At 40.6% G+C, this 12,972-nt stretch overlaps 1 protein-coding gene and 1 non-coding gene across 6 annotated transcripts in view; both read left to right on the top strand.

Annotated features, from left to right (window-relative positions):
* Window positions 1-5,075, top strand: part of syk (spleen tyrosine kinase) — a 29,329-nt gene extending 24,254 nt beyond the window's left edge. For all 5 annotated transcript variants that reach the window (XM_026339621.1, XM_026339623.1, XM_026339622.1 and 2 more), the window contains 6 exons: window positions 708-867; window positions 2,365-2,574; window positions 2,953-3,142; window positions 3,764-3,904; window positions 4,253-4,365; window positions 4,846-5,075. In XM_026339621.1, the coding sequence (XP_026195406.1) occupies window positions 708-867; window positions 2,365-2,574; window positions 2,953-3,142; window positions 3,764-3,904; window positions 4,253-4,365; window positions 4,846-4,918 (887 nt within the window). In that variant the 3' untranslated portion in view covers window positions 4,919-5,075. The remainder of the gene's footprint in view (window positions 1-707; window positions 868-2,364; window positions 2,575-2,952; window positions 3,143-3,763; window positions 3,905-4,252; window positions 4,366-4,845) is intronic.
* Window positions 5,076-8,224: 3,149 nt separating this feature from the next.
* On the top strand, window positions 8,225-8,343 carry LOC113148842. Its single transcript, XR_003297515.1, has one exon. It is a non-coding gene; the product is annotated as a 5S ribosomal RNA (ribosomal RNA).
* The last annotated feature ends 4,629 nt before the right edge of the window (window positions 8,344-12,972 follow it).

Raw genomic sequence — 12,972 nt, 5'->3', positions numbered from 1 at the left:
CTGTGGAAGAACGTCATGTACTTAATCTTGTATAACTGTTGCTGTGGAAACAAGTCTCTTCTTTTTTGACCTATTCTAGTATGTTGTATTCAGCATAAGAGGCTGCCCTATGAGTTCAAACCACAAGTAGACTTTATATTTAGGCAATAGTAATAAAATCTCAATTTATGCTCTACTTTGACGCCTGCCTACCTGTATACCATATAAAAGTGCTGTTCTTTACGCATCGGTCTCATGCCACACCGCTCTTCAAATCTTTGCATTGGCTTCCTGTGGCTGCAAGGATCAAGTTCAAAGCTCTGTCTCTTGCCTACAGAGTGGTTAACTCCACAGCTCCATCTTATCTTAGTTCAATCATTCCGGTCTACATCCCCTCCCGTCCACTGCGCTCAACCAGGGAACGTCGTCTGGTGGTAACAGCACCACACAGTCGACACCAAGGAAAACTGTTCAGCTCAGTTAATCCACGATGGTGGAATGAGCTGCTAAACTCTGCACACTCAGCCACCTCACTTTAATATTTAAAAAACTGCTGAAAACAGAACTCTTCTGCAACTTCCCTTACCCTTTGCAAAAACTTTTCTACGCTTTTGTTCTCGCATCTCTTGAAACAGAAACACTTTTTTATAGCACTTTGCTTTGATGTTTTTTCTCCTTGACTTAGATTTTGTTTTGTTTCTAATGTACCTTGTTCATTTCTACATCAGAGGCCATGCCAATGGACACAGAGGTATATGAGAGTCCATACGCAGACCCAGATGAACTGAGGAGTTCTAAAGTGGATCGCTCACAACTCTTTCTGGAGGATGGGGAACTGGGCTCTGGAAACTTTGGTACAGTCATGAAGGGAATCTACAAAATGAGAAAGTACGTTAATTAACGTCACACCAACATACATACAGCAATCCTAGCAACCTAATTTCCTACCTAATATATATATATATATATATATATATATATATATATATATATATATATATATATATATATATATATATATATATATATATTTGTTCAGCATCATCCTCTCCATCAGAGAAGGATGCTTCATTTATCTCTACCTTTGTTTAGTTTGTTGTTGACCCTGGATCTGATTGCTGATGCCCTAATAAACAGCACCAAAGAAGATTTGCTGGCTGCAACAGACTGGTATAAGATTAAAAGATTACAAGCAACATCTTGCTGCAGACATTAAAGAACCCAAGCTTCCTCAAGGAGTACAGTCTGCTCTGTCCCTTCTTGTAAACAGTCTTTGTGTTACATTTCCAGTCCAGTCGGTTGTTCAGGTGCACTTCGGGTATTTTCTACCTCTCCAGTGTTTAAACTGTCTCCAAAACGTACACGATCCGTGAGGTGAGGAAGACTGGTCTGTAATCATTTAGAACAGTTGGAGAACATTTCGGCAGTGGCACGAGACATGATGTCTTTCAAAGCTTCGGCTCATGTTCCTATCTCAGGCAGAGGTTGAAGAGGTGCTGTAGGATCCCACAGGGCTGATCAGCACAGGCCTTCAGGACTCTGGGACTGGCTCCATCAGGTCCTGCAGCCTTATTTTGATTCAGCCTCTCTAGCTGCTTTTTCACCTGGGTGCTAGAAACAGCCAGATGGCCAGTCTTGTACATTCATTGCTGGAGGGGTGTGAGGAGGTGGCTGTTGCCATAGCTTCCCAGTACAACAAATGTTAGAAAAGGAAAAACCTTTAGAGTAATTCACTGCCTATTCTGGTTAGCAAGAATGTGTAAACTAGACAGAAAAGAGTAGAAAGAGCAACAAAAATACAACTAAAACTACAAAAAAATTGATATAACTGGAGCTGCTCCAACCCGAGGCAGCGCCAACTTGCAATCAAAATGGTGAAATGTTGCAAGTAGTTGCTAAAATGTAAGCTGCACGTGAATAACAGCCATAACAACAGCAACGTTGTTTGTGTAACAGCCAAAATATCCAATTTGTTTATTTTTACTGCCTGTAACTTAGTGAGATAGCAGGAAATTTTTACTTGCTCTCAGGTGTAAAGAACTAAAGAATTCTGATGTGATATGAATCTGATTTAAGTACCCCTAAGAAGGTGACCCAGATTTGAGTTGAAAAATGTTTAGTTTGTTGTTTGTTCACATATATGTAAAAAAATCTGATCAGTGTGACATGGTGGAAGACTGGTTTGGGCCAATTCAGGTAATGTGAAAAAGTCACTGCTATAATGGAAATTCAAATCCATGCCTAAATCCATTTCATAGTATTCATGTATTATAGACTCAGTTTGGTACTTTGGTACAACGCAGATTCTTTTTAAGCCCAGTCTTGTGTTCTAATTGTATGTTGGTAACCCTTCATCTTATTAACAATACCCTCCCTGCGTGTTAGGACAGAGAAACCAGTTGCAGTCAAAATTCTCAAGAATGACGATAACAACGCATCAGTTCGTGATGAAATGCTGCGAGAAGCCAATGTCATGCAACAACTGGACAATCCTTACATTGTTCGGATGATCGGCATCTGTGAGGCAGAGAACCTCATGTTGGTCATGGAGCTGGCTGAGCTGGGCCCACTCAACAAGTTCCTACAGAAAAATAAGTATGTAGTCCAACAGCATTCATTATTAATCATTATTAAATAACTAATTCACATAAATATACTGCAGGGACATACTGACACATAAAGCCATACACATTAAACTTTGTGTTTGTAATTATAGCTAAGGTGGTTTGATATTTAAAAAACAGTAACATGTTTGAGAGAGATATAGCTTTTTGAGGCTAAGCTCAGATTGTATATGGTTCTGCATGTTTCTGTTGTTTTGTTGGTCACCATATTTAGGTCATTTAGCTCATAGTAACAAGAACAGAGGTGAGTGTTACAGGTTTCTTCCATTTCAGAAAGCTAATCTTTATGAAACTTTATCTGAGAAGACTTTGCTTGCTTTGATACTTAGAGTAGTTTAATCATCTGCAGGCAAACGACTATAAAGAACCTCACAGAGCTGGTCCACCAGGTGTCAATGGGGATGAAGTACCTGGAGGAGCACAACTTTGTCCACAGGGACCTTGCTGCCAGGAATGTGCTGCTGGTCACGCAGCACTATGCCAAAATCAGTGACTTTGGCCTCTCCAAAGCTGTCGCTGAAGATCAAAACTACTATAAGGTAACTGCTAACGGCAGCTCATCAAACTTTGATGCACACAGGTTTTGTTGTAGAACAATTATGAAACCCAGCCCAGGCCCAAGATACACAGGTACATATTCCATGGCTCACTTCCTGCTCATTACAGAAAAATGTAATGAGCAGTGTGGGGCAAGATGGCTAAAATATTCCAATATTTATACTGACAAAATGTATTTGTGGCACTGCAATATACTGTGTGAAGAGTACTGAAATAAAGCAACATAATGTAAACACTTATGCAGTTTTCACAAAGATTCTGCCATTCTCCAGTATCTGTTACTTAGGATTTGTTCTTAGAACAAAATTTACACACACCGAAGAGCACACACTGAGTGCTGACATGGTTGTGCAAAAATACTGGTCATTGTGTTTTCTTAATTTCTATATTTGGGAATTATATTTTTTAATAATTAGTTCCATGATTTTACTAGTTGTAAAATCAATTTCACTTTTACTCTGTAAATCTATCTTGTTACTTTATATCCATTACTGATGCTAGTAAACATCACTGCTACCTGCTTAATAAGAATAACTATAATCTGAGGCTGCAAGATGGCCAGTATAACACTAAGTTACACTTGTTTTTGTCTCTTCCTTTAGGCCAAGGGTCATGGCAAGTGGCCAGTGAAATGGTATGCTCCTGAGTGCATCAACTACTTTAAATTCTCATCCAAAAGTGATGTGTGGAGTTTTGGGGTGCTGATGTGGGAAGCCTATTCCTATGGCCAGAAACCGTACAAGGTATTAAATCTCACTAACCAACCTGAGACATGATGACACTTATTTCACTTATTTCGCTCACGCACTCTCTTACTATGATATATCGAGTGGTATGGGCTACGGGTTGGTAATCTGTTTGGTCAGTGTCAGACCACCTATGCAGAGTAATGGGAGTAGTAGTTTAGACCTGCAGTTTAAAGAAGCAATAGTTTGTTCTTCTTTTTTTTTTTTGTAGTTGACTGCATTTCTCGAGGAGTGTAAATAAAAACAATGTCACTACTTACATGAAAAAATATATTTTGTTTTATTTCTACCGTTACCATTAGCTTTTGTATTTCACCATTGAACTGAATGTTTTGCTGTTTACAGGGAATGAAAGGAAATGATGTCATGCAAATGCTTGAAAGTGGAAAGCGAATGGATGCCCCAGTAAGCTGTCCACCAGAGATGTATGACCTCATGAGGACCTGCTGGACATACAAGTAGGTGACGAATTGTCAAAATCCCTTAACACTTGGTTTAAAAATGTGACAACTGGACAGAGCTCAGTGGAAACAACTACCAAGATAAATCATGATCTGATCACTCAAACACCTTGAGAAATAGTAGTCTAACACTAGGCTAATGCTGGCGAACCCTCCTTCCCTTTCCCCTGTCCAATGGCCTGCAACCGAAGTGGCAGACTAGAAGCCAGTCTTCAGGCAGTGTCAGTGTAGGTGACAATAATAAATGGCAATAATGAAATCTGAACGAATGGTCTGTTGTACACCTTGGAGATTCATGTATATGGACAATTGTCTGTTCACTTCTGAACCATTCACCTATGATGCATTTTAAAACCAAGTGTAAAAAGGTGCAAGTCATCATCCACAGATTATTTTACACCAGACAGAGATACTAAGGGCAGTATTTGTGAGGAAACCTGTTTTTTAATAACTACTTGCTGTTTTCATGTCTTACAGGGCAGATGAAAGGCCTGGATTTAGTGTTGTTGAGCCAAGACTACGAGAGTATTATTACGACATTGCGCAGTGATTCTTAACATTGATAGGACTATGCAAGCTAATGGTAAATGAGAAAAATACATTTAATCATGTACAAATTAATTAAGATGGTCATGAATAATAATTGCATTTGCTGAATGTAAACATATAAATTGCAATAAACACATATATATCATTCTTTGAACACATTTCTATGTCATGAGTTGAGTTCAATTCAATTGAGTTTATAAATATATATAGCACCAAATCATAAATCATCTTATATCTTACAAAATACTGCTTAAAGTTAAAAGAACAATTTGAAAACAAACAGATCCCAATGGGGAAAAAAACATGGTTGATATTTGATCAATGATCACATGGGTAATGTGTTTGGAATGAAATGATGACACATTGTTTGATGGAAAGGAAAATGATCAACCTACAGAGGGCTAAATTCAAAGGAAAATTGAAGAGGCAGGTTAGTCCATTGACTAACATGGGGGTATGGCCCCCATGTCCGGGGGTATCTCCTCCCAGATGTAGACCAGGGGATCATTGAGCTCCCAGACAATCTGAGGTGCAACCTGATGACACTGAAGGGCTGTTGTGTAACCTGTAGTGGTCTGTGCTTCCCTCCATGGATATGACTCCTAAGACCATCACCGACCACCACCAAAACAATGTTATGAGCAGCATAATATTCTCCATGGCTTCTCCGGACCCTTTCATATCTGACACATGTGCTAAGGTGGACCTGCTCTCGACTGCGAGGGGGCCAGTGGTGGGCCTGCCAATTCTGGAGTTCTGTGGCAAATGCCAATCAGGCTCCTCAGTGCTGGGCTGTGAGCACAGGGCCCACCAGACGATGTTGGGACCTGTTTCTGATTGTTTGGTCAGACACATTCACACCAGTGGCCTGCTGGATTTCATTTTGTAGGACACTGGCAGTGCGTATCCTGTTCCTCCTTGCACAGGGGAGCAGATACCTCTCCATCTCTCGTGGGGTAACTGTCTGTCTCCTGGAATCTCCTTCATGCTCTTGAGACTGTGATGGAAGACAGCAATATAGCTAAATATTGATACAGACTGATACAGATAAGAAGGTTGGAGAAAGTAAAAAAGTATTCAGCTCGAAGTTTGTTCACTTTAGGAACGTTTCTTAGGGACAAACACAAACACAAAGTGTTAAAACAAACATTTCTAAAGGAGAAATGCATTTAGTCTTTTATTTGTGTGATGTTTAACCAGGGAATAGCTCTTTAACAAAGATTTATTTACAGAAAGTTTAACCCTCTGTCTTTTGTTGTCTCAGTGATCTTGATCAACTCCAGGATCTAATTGTACAATTGCTTAAAAGCATTTTTTTTACACTACTAGTAAATAAAATTTCAATCTTGAGATGACAAACAGTCCAAATGTTGGTCATTTGGATACAACCTTGTTAAGCTTATGTTTTGGTGTGTTGTAGTGAACTGCTCTACCAGCAGATGGAGGCAGAACCACAGTGACATTACTCTGGATAAAGAATAATGTCCTGCTACACGCCCCTTGGGAGTAACCCGTGCCTAATGCAAACATATAAAAGGGCAAGATAATCAAAAATCTAAAACTTTATTTAATTTACATAAGAATTCAAACCCAGTCCAAATAGTGGTGAATCCTGTTTGCTTAAATTTTTCTTGACATGAGTCTAAAACTTACCTTGACAAAAACCTGTGTATTTAGCATCACAACCAGCATGCCAGCACAAACCCTAAGCTAAGGATCCCATATGAGGATGGGGTCCCTGTTGAGTCTGGTTCCTCTCAAGGTTTCTACCTGTTGCCTTCTCAGGGAGTTTTTCCTTGCCACCGTCGCCCTTGGCTTGCTCATCAGGGACAATCTGATTTTTCAATTCAATTCAATTCAATTTTATTTGTATAGCGCCAATTTACAACAGAAGTTACCTCAAGGCACTTTACAGTGTTTAAGTTTAAGACCTTACAGAAAATATTTATACAAAAAATTATAGAGAAAACCCAACAATCCCATTTGAGCAAGCTTTAGGCAACAGTGGAGAGGAAAAACTCCCTTTAGAGGAAGAAACCTCCAGCAGAACCAGGCTCATAGTGGGCGGCCATCTGCTTCAACCGGTTGGGGTGAGTGGAAAGAGAAGAGAGAAAAGAACAGCAGGCAATAAAGACAACAACAAGCATCAAGAACATTGGGCAGATGAACTGGATTCTGGAGATGTACAGCTCCAGGCTGAGGATACCTGCAGAAAAGTACAGAGAGAGGGAGACAGAGAGGAGGAAATTTCATGATTCATACACATTCACTGTTCATGTACTGTTCTTTTGTTGTGTAAAGCTGCTTTGTGACAATGTCAATTGTAAAAAGCGCTCTACAAATAAAATTGAATAGAATTGAATTGAATCTAGGGTAAGAATATGACATGTTGTCTCTGAGGTTTTTAGGACAAAACTAAATAACCTCTGTCTTGTCTGAATTTATTAATAGAAAATTCAGGCCTTTATGTCTTTTAAGCATGCTTTAAGTTTGATTAAGGGATTAGTTTCCTCTGGTTTCATAGATAAAAATAGCTGGGTATCATCTGCATAGAAACAGAAACTTATAGCGTGTTTCCTAATAATATTGCCTAAGGGGGACATGTATAGAGTGAAAAGAATTGGTCCAAGCACAGAACCCTGTGGAACTCCATAACTAACTTTTGTGTGCGTGGAAGACTCATCATCAACATGCACAAACTGGAATCCTCAATGACGTGCCAATCTGTGTATTAAAATGTTATAAGCTATAAAACGAGTACAGAGAGAAGTCCACTGTCTGATAGCATAATAATAGAAGATTGTTAGTGACCATATAGAGTGCATCGATGCCGGATGTGGATCAAATTTATTCTCTAATAGTTTAGTTAGTAGAATTTAATTTACAGTGGCAAGAAAAAGTATGTGGACCATTTGAGGTTACGTGGAGTTTTGCATGAATTGGTCATAAAATGTGTTCCTATCTTCATCTAACTCACAACAATACAAAAACACAGTCTGCTGAAAATAGAAAATAGTACACAACATTATATGTTTTAATGTTTTTATTGAACATAACATGTAAACAGTCACAGTGCAGGGTGGAAAAAGTATGTGAACCTTTGAACTTGGAATGCTGTTAGTGAAGTTGGGAACTTTGGAATAACTGGTTTACCCTTCTTTGGCAGCAATAACCTCAACCAAACATTTCCTGTAGTTTCAGATCAGACCTGCACAACGATCTGGAGTAATTTTGGACCACTCTTCTTTACAAAACTGTTTCAGTGTAGTGATATTCTTGGGATGTCTGGTGTGAATGGCTCTCTCTTGCTTGCGGCCACACCACTGTGAGTGCACCCGATCTCGTCTGATCTCGGAAGCTTAGCACGGTCGGACCTGGTTAGTACTTATATGGGAGACCGCCTGGGAATACCAGGTGCTGTAAGCCTGGGGTGGCTGTGGCTCAACAGGTAGAGCACTTGTTTGCCAATCACAGGATTGGTGGTTTGATTCCCAGCTGCCACGTCATATGCCGAAGTGTCCTTGGGCAAGATACTGAACCCCAAGTTGCCCCCGATGAGTCAGGTCAGCTGCAGCTCTGCCATCGGTGTGTGTGTGTGAATGGGTGAATGAGACGCAGTGTAAAGTGCTTTGAGTACCAGCTAGGTAGAAAAGTGCTATATCCATTTACCAGTCTCTCTTAAGGACATGCCACTGCATTTCAATCGTGGAACATCCAGGTGCTCTTTTGCAAAATTCAAACGTGCTGCAATATTTTTTTGGATAGCAATGGCTTCCTCCGTGGTTTCCTCCCATGTACTGCATTCTTGTTTAATTTGTTGTTGAAATGTTTACCTTATTGTACACGTGTCAACCAAAATGTTAGCATGTGCCAGAGATTTCTGTAAGTCTTTAGCTGACACTCTAGGATGCTTCTTTACCTCATTCAGCATTCTGCGCTGTGCTCTTGCAGTCATCTTTACAGGACGACCACGCCAGGGAGAGTAGCAACAGTGCTGCAACAGTAAACCCAAAACTGGTGTGTGTTTTTAAAGGGCAGGGCAGCTTTCAGCAACACATCCAATATCATCACACTGATTGAACTCAAGGTTGGCTCGCTCCTGGCTCCAATTAGCTCTTGGAGATGTCATTAGGCTAGGGGTTCACATACTTTTTCCACCCTGCACTGTGAATGTTTACATGTTATGTTCAATAAAAACATGAAAACATATAATGTTTGTGTACTATTATTTTCAGCAGACTGTGTTTTTGTATTGTTGTGAGTTGGGAGCACTTTTTATGACCAATTCATGCAAAACTCCACGTAACCTCAAAGGGTTCACATACTTTTTCTTGCCACTGTTTCAGTGTTTTCAAGAGCATAGAAGCCTCCATCATTCAAGTCTATATGCTAGACAGGCAAATCTCAGGTACTCAGCAAAAGGGGCGGGGCAGATTGATCAGGATTTAGAAAAGGACAAATACAGTCAAATACAAAGACTAAAGATACAAATAAATACAGATACCAGGAATTCAAATACAGAGTTCACTTTTCAGAATCCCTCACTGAGCCCTTAAGTGACCCAAACAAATTCCAGATTTACTCCTGGTAGTTTGTGGAGACTTATAAGCCACAGCCACAACCTTCATTCCTCTGCTTTCCAAAGCACATCTCCACCTCTCTAGATTTTCATCCACCTGCTACCTGCTCTCGCAACAGATCACATCGTCACAAAATAGTCCATGGAGATTCCTGTTTAACCTAATCTGTCAGCCTGCCCATCACCATAGCAAACAAGAAGGGGCTCAGAGCCGATCCTCAATGCAGACATACCTCCACCTTGAACTCCTCTGTCACACCTACTGCACACACTACCACTGTCTTACACCTCTCATAAATGTCCTGCACAACTCTATCATACTTCTCTGCCACTCCAGGCTTCCTTATACAATATCACAGCACATTTCTGGAACCATATTGCTGTTCAAATATGCAGTACAGGTATCTTGAGGTCTTGCTCACGAATAAGGGAAGGATGGAGTGTGAGATTGATGGACAGATCGGTGCATCGCCAGCAGCAATGCAGTCAATGTATGGGTCTGTCGTAGTGAAGAAGGAGGTGAGCCGAGAGGCGAAGCTCTCGACTTACCAGTCAATGTACGGTCCTACCCTCACCAATGGTCATGAACCCTGGGTCATTACCAAACGGATGAAGTCCCAGAGACAAGCAGCCAAAATGAGTTTCCTCCGCAGGCTGGCTGGGCATTCCCTTAGAGATAAGGGAGCTTGGTCACCTGGGAGGAGCTCGGAGTAGAGTCGCTGCCCCTCCACATAGAGAGAAGTCAGCTGACGTGGCTTGGGCGTCTGTTTTGGATGCCCCCGGATGCCTCCCTTGGGAGGTGATCTGGACATGTCCCTCTGGAAGGAGGCCCCAAGGAAGAAATATTTTCACGTCATGGTGGCAAAAAACACTGCTTTAAGTAATAAAATAAATGATTGCTGCATTCCATGTTTCAATTTCAGTGACCCAGACTGCAGATGCATTGCTAATAACACCTTAGTAGTAGTAGGAGTGCTTTTTCTACTTGTGACAATGTCTGTACAGTGCAAAGCAGTGACAATGAAATGTGTGTTTTTCCTGTGTCGTGCCTGAGGACAAAGCACAACTACACTTGTGACAAAATACATTTGAATTACATGTGTAACAGTGTGCTGCAGTACAGACACTGCTGAAATAACCTTTAGTGGCATCTGAGGCCTAAGCCACCTGCTGAGAATCAGTTAAAACACAAACAGTTCCTGTGCATGACCAGAGAGGAAGAGCTACATGTCGCAGCATGGTGGCAAAGCAGTGACGGTTTGTACAGAGAAATAAACTAAAAGAGAAAAACTAAAAAATGCTGTGAAGGACATGTTAACAGACTTTTAACGTTTCCCATGAATAGCGTCTGGGGTTCAGTGTCATTCTTTACGCAACCTTGGCTTGTGGTCGGATTCCCCCCGGCTTAGTACTGGGACATCTGCCGGAAGGAGGCCAGCCACAGTGGGGATGTGCAGGCTCTGTGCACTAACAGCATGAAGCCACAGTACAGGCCTGCACTCAACCGCTGGTCAGGGCCTCAACAGTCTATACACAGGCTGACACACACCCCCTATACTTACATCCTCATATCTCTGACCCTATCATCAGAACTGCATGTCTAATTTAAAATGACACAGACCTGAATCTATCTGAGCTCTAAATCATTAAAACTGTGTGTAGAGAGTGAAGAAAAACATGGTTGTCTCGAACAGTAAGATGGAGATTAATGCCATCTTACAGCTGCACTGGACTAGGAAGTATTTAGATTTAAATAAATCATTACAAAAAACTGAAAACAGAAACTCATAAGAAAACACAAGTCTTACTCAGACACAAAACAATGAGTGAAGGGATGTTATAGAAGCACCTAAAAGCCAAAGGTTATTTCTTCCACTCCTGATATTTACAATGCCATGAAATTCAAGTGGCCATCATGGACCTCATTAGAGGTAGTCTCGATTCATTTCAACTCAATTTCAGTTCAATTCGGTTTAATTACAATATATAGCGCCAATTCATCTCAAGGCACTTTACAGTGCAAGGTTTAAAATATAACTGTACATATTTATATAGAAAAACCAACAACCCCACAATGAGCAACTAGGCGATAGTGGAGAGGATAAACTCCCTTTACTGGAAGAAACCTCCAGAATAATAAGGCTCAGGGTGGGCGGCCATCTGCATTGACTGGTTGGGCTGATAGGGCCAGTAACTGCATTCTGGAAAAACAGACATGGATGAAATTATTATTGGCACCCTTCCCTTACAGAAAGAAAAGTCCACAAAGGTCACTGATAAAAGTAATAATAAATTAAAATTTTAATTAATTAGTTTAAAAAAACAACAACAAACAAACTAATGAAACAGGCCTGGACAAAAATGATGGTACCCTTAACTTAATATTTTGTTCCACAGCCTTTTGAGGCAATCACTGCTAGCAAGTCTCACTTCTGCACCTGTCGACAGGTATTTTGGTCCACTCCTCACAAGCGAACTGCACAAGCTGTCTCAGGTTTGAAGGGTGCCTTCTCCAGACTGCATGTTTCAGCTGTTTCCACAGATGTTCAATATTGTTTAGATCAGGACTCACAGAAGACCATTTCAGATTAGTCCAATAATTTATTCTTGGGTGTTTTTAGATGTGTTTTAAGTTATTATCCTCTTGGAGGACCATGACCTATTACCAAGCTTTCTGACACTGGGCAGCACATTTTGCTCCAGAATACCTTGATTTCATTGTACAACATAGAGCTGATGTGACTTACCAAAAGAGTCCAGTTTTGTCTCATCTGTCCAAATGATGTTCTCCCAAACCTTAGTTGCTTGTCAATATGCATTTTCTCGATTTTTTAATGATTTGCTCTAAACAGTGTCTCAGTCGTCTTCCATTAAGTCCTCAAACATTGACTGACGGCGTGAACTGATGCTGATGCACCTTGAACTTACATTTTCCCTTTTAATCTTATTGGAAGTTGTTCTAGGCTCCTTCATTGCTATTTCTATTATCTGTGTCTTCAATTATTTATTGACTGTCCTCTTGCAGCCATGTCCAGGGAGGTTGGCTACAGTCACGTGGACCTTAATAACATCAAGCTGCTTGGAGATGATCTTACAGCCTTAACTTTAACGTTTGTCTTTTTTTTCTAATCTCGTGAGACAACTCTCTTTTTAGTTTTCTGCAGTCCATGTTGAGTGTGTTACCATCATTTTTGTCCAGGCCAGTTTCATTAGTTTGTTTTTTAAAAAACATCTGTTGAATCACAACTCAAGATGCCAATAAATTCGTCCACGTCTGTATACAGCTCCAAGGCTGAGATACCTGCAGAAACGTTCAGGGAGAGGGAAACAGAGAGGAGGAAGCAACTAGAGAAGAAAGGAGACACAAAAGACAGAAGACAAACATTTCTCTTTGGACCCAGAGCAGTTTACCTGACACACATCAAATGGCCAGTATCATTGACTAATGTTAAGTATTGACTGACTAGTTTTCTGTT

The sequence above is a fragment of the Anabas testudineus genome, chromosome 22, assembly GCF_900324465.2.
Source record: "Anabas testudineus chromosome 22, fAnaTes1.2, whole genome shotgun sequence".
In the NCBI taxonomy this organism is placed as follows: Eukaryota; Metazoa; Chordata; class Actinopteri; order Anabantiformes; family Anabantidae; genus Anabas; species Anabas testudineus.
This window is presented reverse-complemented; position numbering and strand designations above follow the sequence as displayed.